Here is a 21306-nt window from a genome sequence, read left to right on the forward strand (position 1 = left end):
CTCGCGGAGTGGCGCCGATGGGAGCCGCAGTGGCCGCGTCGCTCCGACCGAACGTTGGCGCATTATGATCTTTCTTCGTTGGAAGTCTCGACTTCGCGACTTTAGTGCAGTCCACGCAATGTAAGGCGCGTCTTCTCTTCTAGGTGCTCTGGCATGCGCAATGCTCTACACAAGTGACGAGACGATTGTGAGCAAGTAAGACTTGGAGCTTGTCATCTGCACGGGCCGCAAAAATGCGGAGTTCAATGCGCTCGCCGATCATCCCAATCCTTTGGCCCACTCTCCCAGCCATCTTCCCTGAACACCAGACATCTTGGACTACCATCGTCATCAGTCCATGCTCTGAACATGCCTCCGCAATTGAAATCTTGTACGACTGTGGCCTTGCTGCCAACAACTTCTATGCCGATAATACCGCCGGTGCCTTCATGGGTTGCGTCCCAACGGTCTCCAGCAGATCGTTGAAGCTCGCCGTCAGGTCCTGCCATCCACAATGCCGCGCTGGAGAGCGATGAGCCCGAGAACCTTGATCTGGCAGCTGTAGTGCGAGCCGCGCACGTGCGAAGGAACGAGTCGCCGTTGCCTGTCCCTGAGAGACCCACGGCGTGGCGCGTCGACACGGGCTTCTCGTATGGCTGTGCTGGCGATGATGTAGTTGCTCGTGTCGAGGGTGATCCAAGCGAAGGTAGACAGTCGCCCACTATCCCACGTATATCGCCTCGTGATAGTTTGTCGATCGGCGAGGCGACGCAGGGAGTAGGCTGATACAGCATCTGCGGTCCAGCAGCCTTCTCGTCGCGCCACTCTTCAGCCCAGAACCCTGCACCGATGGTCGGCGTATCTCCAATGCGCCCAGGAACTGTGTTCGTCAACCCGCCAGTCGATGTTGCCGTACAGACGGTACCGAAGCTGTCAACAACGACGGCGCCACACGTCCCAAGTGGAATGTAGTTATCCTTCTCCCAGTCGCTCATGGCGTCGACGCTGACGCTGACGCTGACGCCCATCTGCGCCTTCTTTGCATCCTCCGCAAGGCCGCGTTGATGTTCATCCCATCTCTTCTGGGTGAAAAAGTAGCTTGGGTCCACGATGTCGAGCCCCCAGTCCTTTGCAAGTCCCTCTACGAAGTCTCCGCTATATTGGCAGTGGTCAGCTGCACCACCGCCATCTGCTTCTTCGCCTTTGATAAGCAACTCTCTCGCCAGCTTGATGGGATTCTTGACGTGGCTGAGCAACATGCATCCAACGCCTCGTTTCTTATAGCCGTTCGAAACCATGATGCTGCATTCGAGTTCGTTCTTGCCTTCGCGCGTGAAGACTGCGCCTTTGCCGGAGTTGTATAGCGGATCATCTTCCAGAAGCGTGACGGCGTAGGTCGCAACGTCCAGCGCTGTCGATCCTGGCTTGCGGAGAAGATCTTCTGCTTTCTCCAAGATGTTGAGAAGCGATGCGCGGTACTCATCGTAGCGGTCACGGGGTATCGAGGTGCGCGTCAGGTTGCCCGCACCGCCATGGATGATGATGCGGGGCTTCACATGAGCGCTCGCACTCGCGGACGCAGCCCATTTCTCAGTCATAGTATCTAACTGGCTGTTGTTGAAGTTTCCTGGATTGCGCACTGTGATGTGGGCGATAAGGCGCGTGTGGACGGGTAGGTGCCTGAGGCGACCGGTGAGATAGCGCTAACCGAGGCTGGGTTAGCGTGCGTTTGCTGTGCCACCTTCCAAGTCTTCTCGCGACGTGATCTTCGTCCCTTGCCTTGCCCCTCATCACGGGCGCACCAAAAAATACCTCACTAATCTCAGCTTCGTCCTAGAACAACACGCTGCCGCATACGACCGGCGTCAATACCCGGTTATGGCATTCACCGTTCGCTGTCGAATGTACATCGGCTGAGACTTTGTTCAGCCTTGTGGACGACATCGCAATTGACAACACTCCATCTCAAGCATGCGGCTGCTTAACACCTCCACGTTAGAGGTGCAAGAATTCCTGGAAATCCGAGTGCCTGAGTATGTTATCCTCTCCCACACATGGAGGGATGAGGAAGTTACTCTTCAGGATCTGTTGTCTGGCAAAGCACCGGAGAAGAAAGGCTATGCAAAGCTCACGGGCTGTTGCAAGAAAGCGAATGACGATGGTTTTGCATACTGTTGGATTGACACTTGTTGCATCGACAAGACTTCAAGCGCTGAGTTATCCGAGGCTATTAATTCCATGTACCAATGGTACAAGAACGCCGAAATATGCTACGCCTATCTTGAGGATGTTTCTCAGGACCCCGAAATAGACGGTTTCAGGGCATTGTCTTATTCGAAGTGGTTTACACGAGGGTGGACATTACAGGAGCTTATCGCGCCTCGAATTGTGGAGTTCTACGACATTTCATGGTCAGAAATCGGGACGCGCAGCAGTCTCCAACGCCTGTTAACGGACATTACTGGTATCAACAGGGATGTACTCACCGGAGGAGATCCCCTGAAATATGCCGTGGCGGTAAGATTGTCATGGGCGGCACGTCGCGAGACTAGTCGTTTGGAGGACAAGGCATACTGTTTGTTTGGAATACTCGGTGTGAACATGCCCCTTCTCTACGGCGAAGGCAAACGAGCGTTTCGACGTCTTCAGGAGGAGATCCTTCGCGTTGACGAAGATTACACTATATTTGCCTGGGACGCATCCCTTTATGAGGGTTACGCTATGACCGAAAGTCTTCTCGCCAGTTCGCCTTCGGACTTCGAAACCTTCATGCCGGTATTCCATCCAGTCCCTATGGAGCTATCAGCCGGAACTGAGTTACTTCCTTGTCGCGAGAACTTGTCAAAGACCTGTTTCTCTGTGCTTCCGCCCCCTGAAGATCACTCGCCTCCGCAAATGACCAGTCGTGGTTGCCGACTCAGTCTACCTCTATTCCGTCACGAAGAAAGATCTTGGTATGGCTGCCTTGCATGCCTCGACCACCCATCGTTTGATACGCTTCTGTTGTGTGTTATGTTACGTCAAGATGAGGGCAACGAGTATCGTTTTGAGAGAGACTGGGACACCTCGGGAGAACAGGGTACTCTCATCTGTTTTCCTTTGAATACCCTGAAAGACTTTCGCTATGCTTCCATCTATGTGACCACGTCGATGGACGATCATTGGCATACGTTTGCGTCCGGTGTTCAAGACGAGGGTCATTCGCGAGTACAACTCGTAATAGACCCTGCACTTCGCCACGTAATTTCGCATAAACCCTCAGACCACACTGAGGCGCGATCCTACGCTGTAGACGAAACGCATACCACTCATAGACTCCTGCCTCTGCCAGATGCAAGCGATTGGTATCATGGCAAACAGAACGACAATTTCCAGTTTCGTTTTGTTCATATCGGTGGTCTAGATCTAATAGTCGTCGTATACGTACACGTTAACCACAACCCGTATTTCACCGTTGAAATTGGGCCTAGCATCAAAAGTCCCGAAGTACGGACAGGGCAACTACTCACCCACACACCATCACCAATTTCAATATCGCAGCCAACGCCAGATCGCTCTCTAGATCGCAAAACTCTTCAGATTCCGCATCTAACAGACGACGATAATCCTGCATGGGCTATACACGTATCCATACGGCGTGCAGGTCGTGCAGGACCCGTTTTCATACGACGACGACTAGATGCATACGACTTTCTTCCAACGGACTATACGCCCAATGCGAAGAAATACGTGCTCAAACTCTCAACACGCTACCTTCCGCTTAGTCAGGTTTGCTACTCAACCAAATATTGAGCACGAAATATCTACGTTAGAACCACTACGTCAGCGTCTTCCCATCCCCACCCCCAATCCCCCCATCCACCCCCGTCCTCTCAACCTCCACCCCCTCTTTCCTCTCCCTAACCCCCTCCACCACCCCCGCCGACCCCTCATACCCAATAGCCTTCAACCACTCCGGATCAATATTCTCCACCGCCAAATACGGACTAACATCCGCCTCTGGAAACAACTTATTCCTCATCGCATACCCCATACCCAGACTTGCCCAAAGATTCTCATGCATATACTCAATCTCAAAGTCTTCATACCTTGGCGTCTCAATAACCTCGGCATACTGGTTCGAGGAACCAGGCCACACGGCGTTGACGCGCCCCGTATCGTTGTTCTTGTACCAGGATCTGCAGGGGCCTTTCCAGACGGTGTGTTTGATCCATTCCTGGGCGTGGGCGTTGAAGGCGTCGGTGATGGATTGGCGGGGCACCCAGGATTTGATGTGGTCGCGTTGCATTTTTTTGATTATCTGGATGGTGTATTCTGCGACGGCGAGTAAGGGGCCGGTGACGGACCCGTTTTCGACGGGCCAGGTTGGGCCGACGAACATGATCCAGTTGGGCATGTCGGGGCAGGCGAGGCCGAGGTAGCCTTCAGGTTCGTGTTTCCACTTTTCGTAGAGGTCGACGCCGTTGCGGCCGATGATGGGGAAGCGTGGGCGGTAGGTTACGTCGAAGCCCGTGGCGCAGACAATGGTGTCGACAGGGCGCTCGATGCCGTCGGCGCCGATGACGCCGGTTTCGGTGATTTCGTTCACGGCGGTGAAGTGGACGTCCACGTTGGGCTCTTGGATGGCTTTCATGTAGGGGTCGCCCGGGGTGATTCGACGGCCTATATGAAGTCAGTCAGCGTCTCAGTGGAGGGTAGCATGCGACTTACAACCAACCTCAAACTTCGGAGTGAAACCCTCCAAGAGTCGTTCATCCTTTAGGAACTCTTTCATCCTCTCTCTGAACAGCTCTTGAGCGCCCTTTTGCGCTTCACTTCCGGCGTAGAAGGCCCCCCACAACCCGTTGACCTGGTTCTCGATATCCTTGGCATGCGCAACGAGCTTACGCGGGTCATTCCGGAACTCATCGCGCTCTTCTTGCGAGTACTCCTTGTTCTGGCCGTAGTTGTTCGCGATCTGGACGAACCAAACTCCGGTTCGGACGAAGATGTCCATGTGCTTTACATGTGGTTGCATGGTCGGTACGGTCTGAATGGAAGAAGCACCCGAGCCAATGACCGCCACGCGATCGTCCTTCCACTGCTCACTTTGATAGTCTTTCGGCCATGTCGCGGTGTGGACGATGCGACCCTTGAAGCTGTTGATGCCTTTGATACCAGGCCACTTGTAGTTGTTCAGGATGCCGGAAGCGTAGAGAAGAAGATCGCATTCCTCTTCGAACTCTCGTTCTTCACCGGGAGATGACGTCTGACGGAGGGTAACCTTCCACTTGCCGACGTCGTCTTGCCACTCGGCGCGCACGGCTTCGGTGTTGAATGTCATGTACTTGCGTAAGTCGAACACATCGCAGACCTTTTCAAGGTACTTTTGGATGTCTGGTGCGTAGGAGAAGAAGCGCGGCCAGTCTGGGTTGAGAGCGAAGTTGAGGGTGTAGGCATGCGATGGGATGTCGCAGGCACAACCTGCAGGTTTCAGTTCTCTCACGCGATGATTCACCAGTGTCTGTACCTGGATATCTGTTTTCGAGCCATGTTCCTCCTAGAGTAGCATTCTTCTCGTAGATGACATGCTCGACGTTCTGCGTGTGTTTTTGTATCTGGTACGCCATTTGAATGCCAGACAGGCCGGCTCCAATAGTTAACACCTTCAGCTTACGAGAGGAAGGGTCCTGGAAGATGGTTAGTCCTCCACTAGAAGCTAGCAGTATCGGGACACACATTATAGACGATATCTGGGACGCTGTAGCCGCCAGAACCAGGCGTGGAGTAGTCCCATTGCTTGCCGCTGCCCATCGTGTTCAGATCTGGCGCCATTTTGGGAGCTATGATACGACTAAAGACTAAGAAGGTAGTCGTGAATCTGTTAAACGCTGATGGAAGAGCAAGGTGCAACGAGAATCATCACAACTTTATAGATCGACACCGGGTACATGTCATGTCACATCACAGCGGGCATCGGGCGCCGGGCGTATTAGTCGCCAATGCTGACAGCTGTGCGTGACCCAAAGCTGCTCCGTGGAGGACGATTTAGTAGGACAGCATACACCGAGGCGAAGGGTCACAGCCGCAACGTTGATCTGTGATTGATAGTCTAGTGAATACTGTGCGGGGTTGTTGCGGGGTACTACATTTCCGAGGTCGTTAACTAATGAAAGGAGCAAATGACACTCCGGGTAAGGCGTCCAGAAGGAAATGTTCCTGGTCTTATCTGCTTCATCAGCGTGTGCAATTGTTGTACTTGATGACCAAGTTGTTGTACGAGGATAACCAAGGTGTCGGCCGAGCTAGGCTTCGACGTGTGGTTGCAGATTCGTGATGCGTTTATTTGTGCTGTTACCATAGTGAGCAGCATGTTCATCTCGTACGAGGGATGAATTCAACACATGCGCTGCGGTATTCATGACGAACTAAAGTGCATTTCATCTCACAGGTCTCGATGCGCTCGAATAAGCATGCCTCTCTGCGCGTCGCCAAGTCATTTCTGTCGCGTGCAATGGACGCGCATTCACGCGGGATCTCGCATCCTCGCTGTGACACCAGGGTGGCGATGGCATGTCAGCCCAAGCACGGATTAGTTGCGTCGTCGAATTCTTGCAACCTTCTTGATAAGACACTCGCATCCCACTCCATAATCGATGGAGATGAACATGCAATGCCCATAGCGAAGGATGCAGGTGCCTAGACGTGACACGACCGTGCACGGCTTAGCGCGCTACGCCCCGCAAGGACGTCATCGCGGTACACCTTCCCCAACAACCCAGCAACACCATGGACGCATTAGTGGAACGGCCGCTCCGACCCCTCCCTCTAACAACGCGACGAATCGATATCCAAAGTTACTTTACAGCATTGACAGGCCGTGGAGTTGATACGCCTACAACTGTTGTGGTAGACACTACGCGACGGGAGCTACTTCGGTGCGTGCCTAGGTAACAGGGTAGACTAGCGACGCGTCGGGGTTGACACGCTACCAGAGCCATTCAAACGCGGAAATACATAGCGGACTGCATAAGAAAAGTCCGCAAGAAGATCTAAAAGTCTGTTGATAAAGGTGGAGAAGGCGCTAGCTGGGACGAATGCTACAAGCCCGTTCATAAGTTTCTGTGTTTTAGCTCTGCCCAGACGCGGGCGTATAATTCAGCCACGGAGTGAGAATACGTCCCTCTTGGACCTGCGTGACAATGACGTTAATGAATGATATAGGGACCTTAATCGTGTAGTCTATGACTATGGCGCATGATCTTGCCGGTTACTTACCATGGAGGTTATCCGTCATCTACCGGAAGATATCAGAAGCAAAATCGCCGCATACTTGACGGACGAAGGCATGCCAGTTGTACTGTCTGCACCGACAGTTGCATCTGATCAAACATGTTCTGATAAAATCAGCGTCCGGGACGCGCTGGCAAGTATGATGACCGAAGGCCGGAAACACCATCTCAACTGGAAGTACATGGGCTACATGACCCACCACGTCGTAACGACCTGGTTCGCCGTCAACACCTTCCTCGTCCACGACTCCGTGGCGTTGGGTGTCTTCTTCCGCGAAATCTGGCTCGGCGACACAGTCTTTCCCAGGATCGTACCCGCAGAACACCTGCGTTGTTTGACCGTCGTGTTGCGGGGTGATAGGAAAGACTACGAGCCTCAGAAACGGGAATGTACGGGGAGTGATCTGTCTATAAGGTCAGTGAGGCCAGCGGATGTTTTTAGCGAGCATCTTGAGCTAGTGCTTAAGATGAAGAAGCTCCGCGGGTTCAGGCTGCATGTTGTGATCGAGGCATCCGAGCTGGAGCGGGTTGAGGAGGTTTTGAGCGCGGTGAGGCGCGTGAGGGCGAGACTGATGAGTAAGGGTGTGAGAGTAAGGTTTACTTGGGGGAGCGAGGAGCTGGATGGACATTTCAGGGAATTGCAGAAGATCGGGGTGTGAAGTAGCGATGTCGTTGGGTAATAGTGCCTTTGGGGTCAGTGGACGGCTACCGCTCTAGTCCAATAAGACCCTCCACTTGCTGTGCAATCTTAGCAAACGCCATAGCTCGCTCTCCCTCCGGTTCCGCTACCACAGTCGGCTTCCCGCGATCAGCGTCATCGCTGATACTCGCATGCAGCTGAATCTCGCCCAGCATATTCAAGTCATACTTCCCACACATAGCCCTGATCTTATTCATATTTCCAAAAATCTCATGCACGTCTCCGCAACCCGGACATTTGAAGCCCGCCATGTTGCACACCAGACCCAATAGCTTCACATCAACCTTGCGGAAGAGTTCGACGCCCTTCACCGCATCTTTGAGTGACAGATCCTGGGGCGTTGATACAATGAGTGCGCCGTCTAGGATGAGCTGCTGGGTGATTGTGAGTTGGACGTCGCCGGTGCCAGGTGGCATGTCGAGGACTAGGACGTCTAGACCGCCCCATTCGACTTCGTGGAGGAGTTGCTGCAGGGCTTTCATGACCATGAGACCTCGCCATGCTACTGGTGAGGATTCTGGGATCAGGTAGCCCATGGACATGGACTTTAGGCCGTAGTTGGAGAGCGGGAGGAGTTGGTTGTCTGGGGTGTGGGATTAGAGGAGGAGGGAAAGCTGGGTTGATGTGAAGACTGACTGGATGAAAGTCGTGGTTCGCCAGATAGATTGAGTAAGGTTGGAATCGAAGGACCGAAGATGTCGGTGTCAAGTATGCCGGCTTTGTAACCACGACGCGCGAAGCTTAGGGCGAGGTTGACTACAACACTGCTTCAGTATTGCGGAAGGTGTTTGGTCATGGACGGTTAGATATACCAGCGATAGTACTCTTTCCAACTCCACCTTTCGCGGATGAGACAGCAATCACTTTCTTCACATCTTTGATATTCCGCTTCTGTGGCAATCCTCGCTGCATGCGCGGCATTTGCGGAGGCGCGCCTGAGCGCGGAAGACCCTGCGCTCGCCATCAGTTGTGGCGCGATTGGCTATCTTAACAAATGACATACTAGAGGGTTCTCATGCTGCAAGCATCGCAATGTCGAGAACAACCGTGGCTTTAGCATCGTCGTGGTAGAGACGGGGGTTGCGGAGTTGATGGTGGAGGTGACGCGCATCGGCGTTTCATTTAGCCGATGTCATTGAACTTTTTTGTGGGGCACAGAGTGAACTTTCTCTTCCGCGCGCTTCACCAGCACCAACAACACCAAACCGCTTGTACACTATGGGGAAGTCAAAGATAAGAGGTATGAATTTCTCGTATATGCGCGACTGGCTTTTGCTCACATGACGACCAGATTTCGATCCCGAGTCGCTGCTGGACCCTGCGCCGAGCTCCAGCGAAGACGAGCGCTCCGACGCTGAACTCTCTGAAGTCGAAGATGATAATGCTGGGCGCGAACATTATACGTCAGTTGGGAAGAGCAAGCTGAGGAAGCCGGTTGAGGTGCCGCTGGGCCCGGAGTACACTGGGCGCAAGGTGGACCGCAAAGCACTCGAGGATAGCGACAGCGACGATCCTTTTGCGAAGGGCTTTGACGATATAGACAGCGAAGCTAGCGATGATGATGAAGAGGATGGTAACAATGGCGTAGAGCTCGATGGCGAAGATGAGAGCGACGAGGAAGATATGAACGGCGATTTTGACGAGGATATGAGCGACGAGGACGAGGAGATGGGAAGCGCAGGCGAAAGCGGGAGCGACGACGAGGCCAACGACTCCGAAGACTCGGAGAATGAGCAGCCTGGCGCCGAAGCCAAAACCGACGCGTCCACCATCCGCGACCTCATGTCCGCCAACAAGTCCTTCACGTCGGGCATCGCTGCTGGCACGCAGTCCGATGTCGCCAAGGGCGAAGCCGTAAAGACCCAACGAAAAACGTTCGATACGCTCCTCAACTCGCGCATTCGGCTACAAAAGGCCTTGATCTCGACAAACTCCATGGCTGCAGAGCCATACAAGACGGAAACCGCGAAAGATGCGCCTATCGAGGCAGCCGAGGCAGCTGCCCTGACTCTCCTCAACAACCTCACGAACCTGCGCCTCTCCCTAGAAGAATCGCGAACGGGTACGAAGCGAAAGCGCCCAACCTTCGACTCCGCGACCCCATCGTCCGAAATCTGGACCACCATCCAAGCCAGCGAGAAAACCACGCTCCCCCACCGCAAAGCCGTCCTGGAGCGCTGGTCCAACAAAACCAAAGCCACAACCGTCACAAACAACAAAGCGCGCCTCAACGCCTCCGCCCAGCAAACCCTAACCGAAGTCCTAGACACGCAACTCTCATCCCCCCACCTGGTCCTCCGCACGCAAACCCCGCGTTCCTGCGCGCCCCTCCAATCCTCGACCAAAACCCCCCAACCCTCGCCCGCCATCTACGACGACGCCGACTTCTACGGCCTCATGCTCAAGGAACTGCTCGAGCAGCGCTCCGCCGATCTCAACGCGAACGGTACCGCTGAATTCGTTGTGCAGGCCCCGTGGCAGGTTGCGCGCGAGGCCAAGACGAAGAAGGTTGTTGATACAAAGGCGAGTAAGGGGCGCAGGTTGAGGTATACGGTGCAGGAGAAACTGCAGAATTTTATGGCGCCCGAGGAGAGGGGGCAGTGGGGGGATAGGCAGAGGGATGAGTTGTTTGGGAGTTTGTTTGGGCAGAGGTTGGGGCTGGGAGAGAATGACGATGTGGAGAGTGAGGTGGAGGAGGGTGTGGATGCTGGGGAGGCAGGGTTGATGTTGTTTAGGAGTTAGGGGGTGAGGAGGTGGATGGCAGATTAATGTTGTGCAGATCTTGGTGTGATTTCGCTGTCCTCGCTACAAGGCTACCGGTCATGGCGGTCAGGCTTGATCGCGCAGTAGTGAGTTGTCTTATTGACTGGTTCACGCTTTTGGTGGCGCATGTTAGCGAGCTCAGCCCCCAATCTGCCTGCGCATCTTCGATTACTGGACCAATCTCATCTTTCTTTACTGTCACTCGCTCAGCCATCGTTTCTCAGCCTTGTACTACCGTGCTATGACTATAAGGCAGCCTTCCCGCGCTTTTGGTTGCAACTCTGATTTCATCCGACATCGAACTAACATGCCACCTTTCAATGCATCGGGCATGCACCTCGCGCAGAATGCGACATTCAATGGTAGCGTTCCGGCTAATGGGACATGCCGTGAGTTTGATCCCCATCAGAGCTTGTCGGCACTTCATACTAATGCCTGAGTAGCTGATGGAGACTCTTCCCAGCAGGTTTCCTGGCAAAGCGCATATTGGCCAGTAATGGCTTGCGCACTGGCTGTACTCCTACAGGAGACAGGAAGAGTGATCGATGCGTCTTTCAACTTCAGCTATGCCATCCGCGCATGCCCTCTTGTTTGTGTGTTCGATACGTCGATGATGCTACTGAAGTTCGTGGTCATGCTAGCCATCGGTTGTTCGCCTCGAACTGCGGCCAGGCACGTGTGGTACGATCGATTCAACCAAGACGAAGACGATCGGGTCCGCTCGTTCTGGGCGAGTTTCTTGGAAGATTTACCTATCATGGGTGAAAGAGTACAACGTTCAGTCAGCGTGACTGCCGACAACACGGTCGAGCCTGTCTCATCCGCAGATCCGGACGTGGATCTGGATCATGACGGGGATGAGTACATGTGCTCTGGTGCTCTTCCTGCGGTCGGCGATCAAGGACCTGGGTTGGCTGATGTACCTTTGGCGACTCTGCGAACACCGGATGCTTCGTCTATAGGTCGGCGCACTACTACTGCACTTAGCATGGACGTCACGGAAGTCGGATTTAATGTTACTGAACTGGAACACCCTCATGAGGAACCACCGGCGGCGCCGCCCAATGATGCCTCGGATACTCTCACTGAACAAAGTCAGACGATAGTCGACAATACAACCACAGTCGCAGCGCCGTCACCATCCCTTAATACCTTTATGGCAAAGGCAAACTACATGAATCCGCCTCCCGGATCTGTCGTCGACCGTGTCTGGAGACTAAGCATGCTTAGTTTCGTGTTCGGCGCACTTCCACAGGCCATCAAGGTCTTTGCCATGAGAGGCGTTCCTGTCACTCAGCTTCTTGTGGCAATATATTTTATCTCCTTCATCGTGCCAGAAGCTTTTCGCTGGGTGGCTGGTCCAGTTGGGCAGTTCAATCTCTACCCTTTGCCAATCGTCTCGAATGCAAGATCGCTCTTGTCCAGTGAAGGATTCTCGCTTATATTCTGGGTATCAATTGGTTCTTACATCGTGGGTCTAATTGCTCCAATTCTTATGGATGTCCTAGTAAGAGCTAGTGATCGAGTGTCTTTGTTTCTCATTGGAATGATCCTAGCTACTCCGGTTACCCTACTGCTACTCAAAGTCTTGGAATTCCTGATGTCGTTCCAGGTCTTCGCAACTTGTTCGAACGGCGTAAGATTATGTATCCATAATCTGAAGATGCTTCAACATGCACGCACTAGCATGGTGGCATTGATTGCGTGGTTGTTTGCGCTAAGGCCTTCTACTGTAGAGCGGTACCTCTTCTTCGTTTGTCTTTACCCAACTTGTCTTGCGGGAACGGCGTGGCTTTTGTGGAGTGCATCGACGTTTCCACTCGGGTCGTACAACCCATTCTATCGCGACGCAAAATTTTGGGTAACAATGATCAACATGCTCTTCTTTCTACCTCTAGGTTTCTATGTTGTATATCGACTATGGGTTATAGTCTACCTATCTAATATCTCCAGCCGGCTGTGCGGTACAACAAGAACCATAGAGGGATTTGCCAAAGCGACTTTTATCATAGTCAACATTGGAGGGATAACTTTACTCTACGCAACTATGGAATATGTTTCTGACGACACATTCAAGCCGCGGTGGGTAGAAGTATTAGGATAGCGTACAATAGAACGAGAGATGCAGGTATTTGCGCCCTCTGTCTCCGAAGTTAAATAGTTTACTGCGATCTGCTGTATGCGCACTATGTAAGGGAACGTCGATATTCTAGCAGGGCATGTTTAATAGCATGCTAAATACAAACTACACTACTGTCTCTTGGTGACGCTACGCAGTACATAGAAGCGGAGTTAAAAAGAACTACAACATGCATTACAACCGCCAGCACATACAACCACAACCCACGCCTAAATCGGCGGCTTCTCCTCCCCCTCCTGATACTCCACAGCAATCTTCTTCGCCCCCTTCGACGGCTCGGGCCAACTCGTCCTCCTCCTCGCCCTAACATAAAAGTTCATCGGCCTAATAAGCTGAAACTCAGGGTCATACGTCACCGCCTCCTCACCCTCCTTACTAAACTCATACCTATACACCAACTCCGGAAGCAGCACTTTAACCTCACCAAGCGCAAAGTTGAAGCCAATACAACTGCGCGGGCCAGTCGCAAAAGGCATGTACGAGTTCTTGGGGCGGTTGGACACCTCCTCTGTGCCCCAGCGGTCGGGGTCGAAACGGTCGGGGTTCGACCAGATGGACGGGTTGTTGTGGATGGCGTGCAGGGCGCAGATGACGACGGAGCCGGCGGGCAGTTTGTAGCCGCCGGGGACGATACAATCGACCTTAGCGGTGCGTCCAGGTTGGAAAGAAGGGTTATGCAAGCGCTGGGTCTCCTTGACGAATTTGTCGAGGAAGGTGAGGCCGTCGGATAGTTCAGGTGTCCACTTGGTGTTCTCGTTCACGCCGGCGTCGACGAGTTCCTGGAGGAGACGCTCTTGGTTGCCTTCGTAGACGCAAAGGGAGTAGAGGAGCCAGGAGAGGAGAGACGAGGTGGTTGTGAAGCCCGCCCCGGAGATGGGCAGCATGTTTGGGATAACGAGTTCACGGGGGAGTTTGTTGCCGTTGTCGTCGGTGGCGCGCTTGAGGTAGTCGACTACGCAGCTGGCTCCTAGGGCTGCGGACTGGAGGGGTAGGTCGTCTTCGTTGCTTCCTTTGGGGGCTTGGTCGATTGCTTGGTTGAGGATGGTCCATAGCCTGTAGCGGATCTTGTCGAGGTCGTAGGCTGCTGTGAAGGGAATCGCGCTGAGCTTTGCGTACCAGGCACCTCTTGACGCGACCTTCTTGTTCAGGGAGAGTGATTGAGCGATCAAGATGACGAGCTCGCTCAGCGGCGCATCTGGGTTGTCGAAGTGGTGGGCGTCGTATCCGAGCGCAAACTTGAAGACGGTTTGAGATGCGAGCTTCAGCATGTACTGATAGACGTTCCAGGCTTCGCCCTGCTCATCGAGCTGGTCAAAGACCTTGAATGAGTCCTTCACCGAGGCTTCCATGAGAGGTGTGTAGTGTCTGATAGCCTTGGGTGCCATGGAAGGCGGGATGAATTTATGCGCTTGCCTCCACGCATCGGTGTCGGTGTCGCAAATGAACAACGCCCTGTTATCCTTGATACCCGCCAAAGGATGCTCGGGAGTGATATGTTTGCTGAAGAACGCCGACTCCTGGAAAGCCACAGTCGCGATAGCAGGGTCATTGGTTAGGTAGTTCTGCTTGCCCATCGTCTCGTACTTGATCAACGATCCGTACTTCTGGAAGAGTCGCGCATGGTTTCCCTGAGCAGGTTAGTGGTATTTCGCGCGCTACTCAAGTTGAACTCACAAGATGATCGGGAAAGACCTCGTAGTAGCTGCCCACGAAAGGAAGACCCTCTGGGCCTGAAGGGTCGCGAATGGCCTGTCCGTCGACAGTAATGCCTATATCCTCATCGCAATCTAATACATCGTCCAAATCGTGGAGGTCCTCTCCCTTGGCATCCTGCAGACCAATACCTGTACATCGTAAGTCCATGTCCACACCAGTACATTCATCTCACATACCAGTTGACTGAATGATATTGTACTGCTCCGCTACAGCAACCTGCAGCGCCTCAAAGTCATGATACTGATCAATGTGAATATCCTGGCGAAAGACATTCTTGTCCTGCCCGACGAGGTAAAAGCCCTTGATAGTCATGATGCTCAATAATGAAGTATGGAATAACGGTTGAGGCGTCGCAATCTTGACAGGACTACAACGCAACTAAATGAAGAGCACACCAAACTACGTATCCATCAACAACCCACCACCTGCAGGTCTCGTCTAGTCTGCAAATATGACGCATCGCCACTGACCAACATCGGGCTTGCGCTTCGTCGTACGAAAAGGCGCCGAACGAAGAGGAGCCCAATGCGCGCCAAAATAAAGCAAAAACACTGCAGGTCGTGCGAACGCGCCCGGCCGAAGCGTTGATCGAAATTTTGTCGTGGTACAGATTTGTTGTTGCGCCATGACAAATGACAGCGCTATTGCAGCGGCTACCACGAGGTGCCCGGTGTTAGTGGAGCCAAGCCCCCACTTACCTCGGCACAGCGAGGCTTAAACCAATCAAGCCTCCGCTGACAATCGGAGGTGCCACCATGCGAGTGGCTTCGTCCAAGCCTTACGCGCAACGATCTTGCTGCATCCTGGTGCTGCGAATGTCCGAGATCTCGGTCGCGGCGCATGCGTAGTGGATCGGTATGCCCGTTGCATGAGGCTATTGCGACGATGAAGGGTCTTGGCCACAGGCCTTCATCGTTGCCATTCTTCTCCCTGGCGCCCCTTTAGTGACGGACGGAACGCATTCATCTCTTTCGATTCTCTCAGTCATTGCAACCGGATCATCAAGAGACGGGCGCGTAAACAAGAAGACACCATGGCCGACGGTGTATACACTCTCCAGGAGGTAGCTCAGCATACCAGCAAGACCGATCTATGGGTCACCCTCTGGAACCACGTCTACAACGTAACCGACTACCAAGAAGACCACCCTGGCGGTAAAGAGTTCCTGCTCGAAAACGCCGGCACAGATGCAACGACCGCCTACGAAGACATCGGCCATTCCACAGACGCGCGAGAGATCCTCGAGAACTTCCGCATCGGACGCATCGCAGACGAGGACTGGACCGACCATGAAGCCGCAAAGATGCCTACGATCACGCCGAGCAGAGTGCATGTTGTCAACAACTTGCCGCCGCCGAAATCGTGGCGGTTGCATCTAGGAGCTATTGGCTTCGGCCTCACATCTGTCGTGCTCTCCATCGTCGCAGGCCGACGCTTCTCCCCTCTCCTACACCGTCTCCAAAGCGCCGGTTTCTGGAAGGGCTTCGCCGTCTCTTCCATCGCGAGTATGGCCCTAGCCGGCTACGCCAGCCTATGGGCAACCAAGAGCTTCGACGTCGCGCACAAAGACTTCCAATCCTACCCCGCCCATATCAAAGCAAAGTCCATGTCCTCAAAACCGACGAAGAAAAAGGATATCAACCTCGGTGTGCTAAACGCCCGCGTCTACCAGCCCTTCCCTTTAATCGACAAGTTCAACGTCTCCCACGACACAATCCGCTTCGTCTTCGGGCTGCCGAATGAGAACTCCGTGTTGGGGCTGCCGACGGGCCAACACATCGCCATCAGACACGAAGTCGACGGGAAGCAACTCTCGCGCTCCTACACGCCTACGTCGAGCAACAAGGACCGCGGACGTCTGGAACTCACTGTCAAGATCTACGAAGGCGGTAAACTGACACCCTGGTTGAGCAAGCTAAACGTCGGCGATACCGTCGAAATCCGGGGACCAAAGGGCGAGATGAAATACCACAAGAACCTCGTCAAGGAACTCGGTATGATCGCCGGCGGCACAGGCATAACACCCATGTTCCAGATCATCCGCCGTATCTGCGAGGACCCGCGCGACGATACCAAGACGACGCTGCTGTATGCCAACAAGACTGAAGAAGACATCCTGCTCAAAGACGAACTCGACAGGTTTGCGGCGCAGTACGAGCAGTTTAATGTGCACTACGTTTTGAGCAGCCCTTCGGAGAGCTGGAAGGGCGACAAGGGGCGTATTAGCAAGAGCATGATTGAGCAGCGTTTGCCTGCGCCGGCGGGTATGGATAGCAAGGTTCTTGTTTGTGGGCCGGATCCGATGATGGAGAGTATGGTTGGGTATTTGCAGGAACGGGGGTTCAAGGCACCTGGTATGTTGAGACCATTTGACAACCTCCGATGCATCCATGCTAACTCATATTCAGGTAAAATCTCGAAGCCTCAGGATGAGATCTTCACGTTTCAGTGATCATTCTGTTCAGTCTGCTATGGAGTTGGGGGTTGGGGGACTGTTGTCGCAGTGGCATTGTCGGAGTAGTTGGGCTAGACTGGGTGTTGATTTGGGCCTGTTCAATGCACATCTTTCATAATCCATTGCAATGATCAACCTTTCCAAAATGAATATTACCATCAACACACCCTTCACTTCCCAACTTCGGCGCGCGCATTTTGACAATCGTCATAGTCGCACATGCAACAACAACCCAAGTTCGCGCAGCATGCACGCAGTTCGGCCGACATACCACCGCCCAACGTTTCGCACGCCCCAACGCCCATCTCGCACGACACAAAAAGCACCGTACGAATGACGTCGCCACCGGGGCGGCACTGCACGGATGTCTACCGAGCTGTTGGGCAGTGACGCAACACCAACATGCTTCTAGGCTCCATTAGCGTCAACCAATAGTATACAACATGCATCTAGACACGCTTGAGAAAGTCGCGGTATCAGCGATAGCCCAGCAACACGCAATTGCTATCTGGACTAACACACCGCGACAACGAAAAATGTCTCTTTGCGCAAGACGACTGACAAGAGGCGTTCGGCGGGTCTCGGCCGAGCCATCTGCGAGCTATGCGACGACGCGATGTTTGAGCACGCGTATAACTACGCAAGAACTCAAAGTGAGGAACGTCGACACAGCTTTCCGCACTCGACCAACATCGTTATCATACTCAATCATGTCGAATACGCAAACACGAGCTGCGTCCAGCAGCACACAACCGCAATGGACGGCACCGGACACATCATCGAGACCAGTCGCCGTTCTGGGCGGAGGAGTCTTGGGTCGACGAATCGCTGCTTCATGGGTTGCCGCAGGCTATGAGGTCGTGTTGTGCGATCTCAGTGACGAGCAGAGGAACGCCGCGACACACTACATCGAACACCACATGGACGAATTCTCGAAACTCACCGGCAACGCAAGGGAACCCACGCAATTCAACACCGTCAAAGACATCACAGAGGCGGTCAAGAACGCGTGGTTGGTGGTTGAAGCGCTGCCAGAGAAACTTCCGTTGAAGATCGACATCATGGGCCAGCTTCAACAACAAGCACCGAAGGATTGTATCCTTGCTTCCAACTCGTCGTCGTACAAGTCGCGGTTCATGCTCGATAAGGTGGACGCGGGTAGTCGGCATCGCGTTTGCAATATGCATTACTACATGCCACCGGGTAACAACGTTGTCGAGCTCATGACGTGCGGTGAGACGCATGCAGACATCCTGCCGTTTCTGCAAAGCAAGCTTCATGATGCGGGCATGACTCCGGCTATCGCGCGCAAGGAGTCGACCGGTTTCATCTTCAACCGACTTTGGGCTGCGATTAAGAGGGAGAGTCTGCTCATCATGGCGGAGGGTGTTTCGGAGCCGGAGGAGATCGACAGGCTGTTCTTGACGATGTTCAAGGATAATCCAGTCGGACCTTGCGGGATGATGGATGCGGTAGGATTGGACACGGTTGCCTTCATCGAGAACAACTATGTTGAAGAACGCGGCGGCGACCCCACAGCGCGAGACTGGGTTCAGAAGAACTTTGTCGAGAAGGGCAAGCTCGGCGCGAAGTCTGGCAAAGGCGGTCTGTATCCCGCTGGTGAGACGACGCGGAGCTCCAAGGATGAGAGCGGCCATCACGACAATCTCGCGGCGCCTAGACTGTACTTCCTCGACATTGGCATCGGAGGCAATGTTACCGATCTGCAGAAGATGGCTACCTCCGGCAAGATCTTGACTGCTTCAGCGGATGGAAGCAATGTGCGCGAGATTGTGGGTGGCCAAGCCATGCCAGACGGTATCGACGTATCCATTTCGGCTGGTCGCATCTTCTGGACGAACATGGGCGCGTCTCCCGCCAAGAACAACGGCAGTGTCATGTCCGCGAATCTCGATGGCACCGACGTCCAAGCCATCATTCCGGAAGGTCAAATCCACACACCGAAGCAGCTCAAGATCGATCACGAAAACAAGAAGCTGTACATCTGCGACAGGGAAGGCCTCCGAGTCCACCGATGCGATTTCGACGGCAACAACCACGAGGTCATCGTGCAGACCGGCGACTCCAGCTCAGCGGAAGGAGAAGACCAGACAAACTGGTGTGTTGGTATCGCAGTCGACCCTCAGGGCGGGAAATTCTACTGGTCTCAGAAGGGCCCGTCGAAGGGCGGCAAAGGCCGCGTCTTCCGCGCGAATATGCAGATGCCCACCAGCGAAACAGCATCCTCCCGCTCCGATATCGAATTACTATTCGATCACCTCCCTGAACCCATCGATCTAGAGTTCGAAGCTGAGAGCCAAACGCTGTACTGGACCGACCGCGGCGAATATCCACTAGGCAACACGCTGAACAAGGCGTATGTAGGTGCCGAGACGAAGGAGGAGAAAGGAGTTGTAACGCTAGCGAGGCATTTCCACGAGCCGATTGGATTGAAGATTGATGCTGTGAACCGGCACGTCTACTTGACTGACCTAGGTGGCACCGTGTACAGGTTCGACATGGACGGAGGGAGGAAGAAGAAGATCTACGAGACGGACAGCGCGTACTCTGGTATCGCACTTGCGCACTTGCACTGAGTAGACATATAGCCCTGTTGTTAGTACCAGTAATGTAATTGTGAAGATGAATTCGAGGCGACCGCAGTGATGAGCTGGTGAGATGAAGTTGTCGGTGTCTGAGCGAAGAGCAATCGCCGACGCACCCTCGGCATCCAAAACCCACCGAGGGTCCAAGCTTCTCAACACCAAAACATTCCGACCACCCCACGCGACAATCTCGCTGCTACAGCCGTCCCTCTCCTTCCACTCCACCCAGGGCGCCGACCTCCAATTCTCTCACAGCAGTCTCAATCCCCTCCCACCTTCACAATGAACACAATCTCCAAGCCCCCAACAATAAAACGCATCTCAGGCCCCAAGCGCTTCCTCGGCGTCCTCGTCGGCATAACCGGCGGCCTCTCCGCCAACGTCCTCCTCGCCTACAGCGTCTCCTCCTTCTACACGCGCAACACAAAATTCGTACCCTACGACGCCTCATCCCCCGACCTCACCACCTCCGTCTTCCGCACGCACAACCCCAACGGCAACCCGCCTGGCTGCATAGACCATGCGATAAAGCAGATTCCGTATGGGAAGCTGCCGGAGAAGTACTGGGTCAAGGGCGATGGGGGCAGGATATCGGTTGATCAGCCGGCTTTGACGACGGATTTCTGTAGGGGCATTTGGAGCGGCGTGGCGTTTAGGGTGCAGAGACGGTTGTTGGAGAAGTGGTATCGGAATGTGGAGGGTAGAGATAGCCATCTTTGGGATGTGAAGGAGTTGGCGAAGAGTGATTATGGGGTTGGGACGAAGATTGTGGATCATTTTGAGGTTGTGGAGCACAAGGATGATAAGGTAAGGCTTGATGCGATCGCATTGGGGGTTTTTGGCTGACTCAAGTTCTTTCATAGGTTATTGTGCGATGCGGCGACTCACCACACGTTTCCGAACCACGACCCTCGGATGGTCTCTTCTCTATGGAGGTCTCGAAAGACGATGCGGCGCAGATGGCTACTTTCCACCTGAAGTCGGTCTTTGTAGATACGACGCCAGAGGGCAAGGACGCTGGACCGCAACCAGGCCATATTCAATGGCTGCATAGGCTGTACACTAAGCTCTGGATGGAGAGTGCGACGCGCAAGTTGATCAAGGAGGCGTAGACATGACACCATCGCAATGCAAACTATTCTGGTTACGAAGTACCCTCAAAAAGTACAGGACATAGTACATTCCCAGCAGTTACCTCTCACATCGATGCGCGAGTCCAGGCTTTGTGCGAACAACATTGGTAAGATTTAGAGACGCTGTTCGCGATGCAAGACCAACAGGCTTAGATGATCGGCGCGCGGAGCTCACCCCGCCCGTTCGGTCGCAATTCTGAGGAGCAGCGCAAAAGCACGTCTACCCGTAGCTCGAGCTCGAATGCGGGGATCAGTCATCGTGACATACGTCAGTGGATCGGCGTGCGTCGAACAGCCGGTACTCGTGCGTCCCAATCATGATGGTCCGGAGAGGTGCCATCACAACACCTTACTCAAGATACTAAACGCCCTATACTATGTCCTCCCATCACCCTCTCACTTCTTCCAAACCCAACCGCTGACTTCCACACCTTTACACTATTATTATCAATCCAAACCCAACACTACCTCGAAGTCCTCACTCCACCTCATCATGGGCGTCATGAGCGTGACCTCCTCAACAATATTCAACTGCGGGGCGGG

At 53.8% G+C, this 21306-nt stretch overlaps 8 protein-coding genes across 8 annotated transcripts; 4 read left to right on the top strand and 4 right to left on the bottom strand.

The window, feature by feature from the left end:
• Positions 1 to 242: 242 nt before the first annotated feature.
• J4E90_010817 (uncharacterized protein) lies at positions 243 to 1577 on the bottom strand (the record flags this gene model as incomplete). Its single annotated transcript, XM_051440329.1, has 1 exon — positions 243 to 1577. One exon carries the CDS (start codon positions 1575 to 1577, stop codon positions 243 to 245), a length of 1335 nt encoding a protein of 444 aa, XP_051285773.1.
• A 2219-nt stretch (positions 1578 to 3796) lies between these two features.
• J4E90_010818 (uncharacterized protein) lies at positions 3797 to 5793 on the bottom strand (the record flags this gene model as incomplete). Its single annotated transcript, XM_051440330.1, has 4 exons — positions 3797 to 4641; positions 4690 to 5442; positions 5489 to 5648; positions 5698 to 5793. The coding sequence occupies 4 exons, from the start codon at positions 5791 to 5793 to the stop codon at positions 3797 to 3799; spliced, it is 1854 nt and encodes a 617-aa protein (XP_051285774.1).
• Positions 5794 to 7955: 2162 nt separating this feature from the next.
• Positions 7956 to 9010, bottom strand: J4E90_010819 (uncharacterized protein; the record flags this gene model as incomplete). The annotated part of the gene is made up of 4 exons (XM_051440331.1): positions 7956 to 8533; positions 8587 to 8706; positions 8763 to 8901; positions 8954 to 9010. 4 exons carry the CDS (start codon positions 9008 to 9010, stop codon positions 7956 to 7958), a joined length of 894 nt encoding a protein of 297 aa, XP_051285775.1.
• A 158-nt stretch (positions 9011 to 9168) lies between these two features.
• On the top strand, positions 9169 to 10692 carry J4E90_010820 (uncharacterized protein; the record flags this gene model as incomplete). The annotated part of the gene is made up of 2 exons (XM_051440332.1): positions 9169 to 9190; positions 9242 to 10692. The coding sequence occupies 2 exons, from the start codon at positions 9169 to 9171 to the stop codon at positions 10690 to 10692; spliced, it is 1473 nt and encodes a 490-aa protein (XP_051285776.1).
• A 2370-nt stretch (positions 10693 to 13062) lies between these two features.
• Positions 13063 to 14881, bottom strand: J4E90_010821 (uncharacterized protein; the record flags this gene model as incomplete). Its single annotated transcript, XM_051440333.1, has 3 exons — positions 13063 to 14481; positions 14528 to 14697; positions 14746 to 14881. 3 exons carry the CDS (start codon positions 14879 to 14881, stop codon positions 13063 to 13065), a joined length of 1725 nt encoding a protein of 574 aa, XP_051285777.1.
• Positions 14882 to 15602: 721 nt separating this feature from the next.
• Positions 15603 to 17021, top strand: J4E90_010822 (uncharacterized protein; the record flags this gene model as incomplete). Its single annotated transcript, XM_051440334.1, has 2 exons — positions 15603 to 16923; positions 16978 to 17021. 2 exons carry the CDS (start codon positions 15603 to 15605, stop codon positions 17019 to 17021), a joined length of 1365 nt encoding a protein of 454 aa, XP_051285778.1.
• A 539-nt stretch (positions 17022 to 17560) lies between these two features.
• On the top strand, positions 17561 to 19621 carry J4E90_010823 (uncharacterized protein; the record flags this gene model as incomplete). The annotated part of the gene is made up of 1 exon (XM_051440335.1): positions 17561 to 19621. The coding sequence occupies one exon, from the start codon at positions 17561 to 17563 to the stop codon at positions 19619 to 19621; it is 2061 nt and encodes a 686-aa protein (XP_051285779.1).
• A 291-nt stretch (positions 19622 to 19912) lies between these two features.
• Positions 19913 to 20742, top strand: J4E90_010824 (uncharacterized protein; the record flags this gene model as incomplete). Its single annotated transcript, XM_051440336.1, has 2 exons — positions 19913 to 20437; positions 20494 to 20742. The coding sequence occupies 2 exons, from the start codon at positions 19913 to 19915 to the stop codon at positions 20740 to 20742; spliced, it is 774 nt and encodes a 257-aa protein (XP_051285780.1).
• Between the last annotated feature and the right edge of the window lie 564 nt (positions 20743 to 21306).

The sequence above is a fragment of the Alternaria incomplexa genome (assembly GCF_024043165.1).
Source record: "Alternaria incomplexa strain BMP 0042 chromosome Unknown scaffold_28, whole genome shotgun sequence".
Classification (NCBI taxonomy): Eukaryota; Fungi; Ascomycota; class Dothideomycetes; order Pleosporales; family Pleosporaceae; genus Alternaria; species Alternaria incomplexa.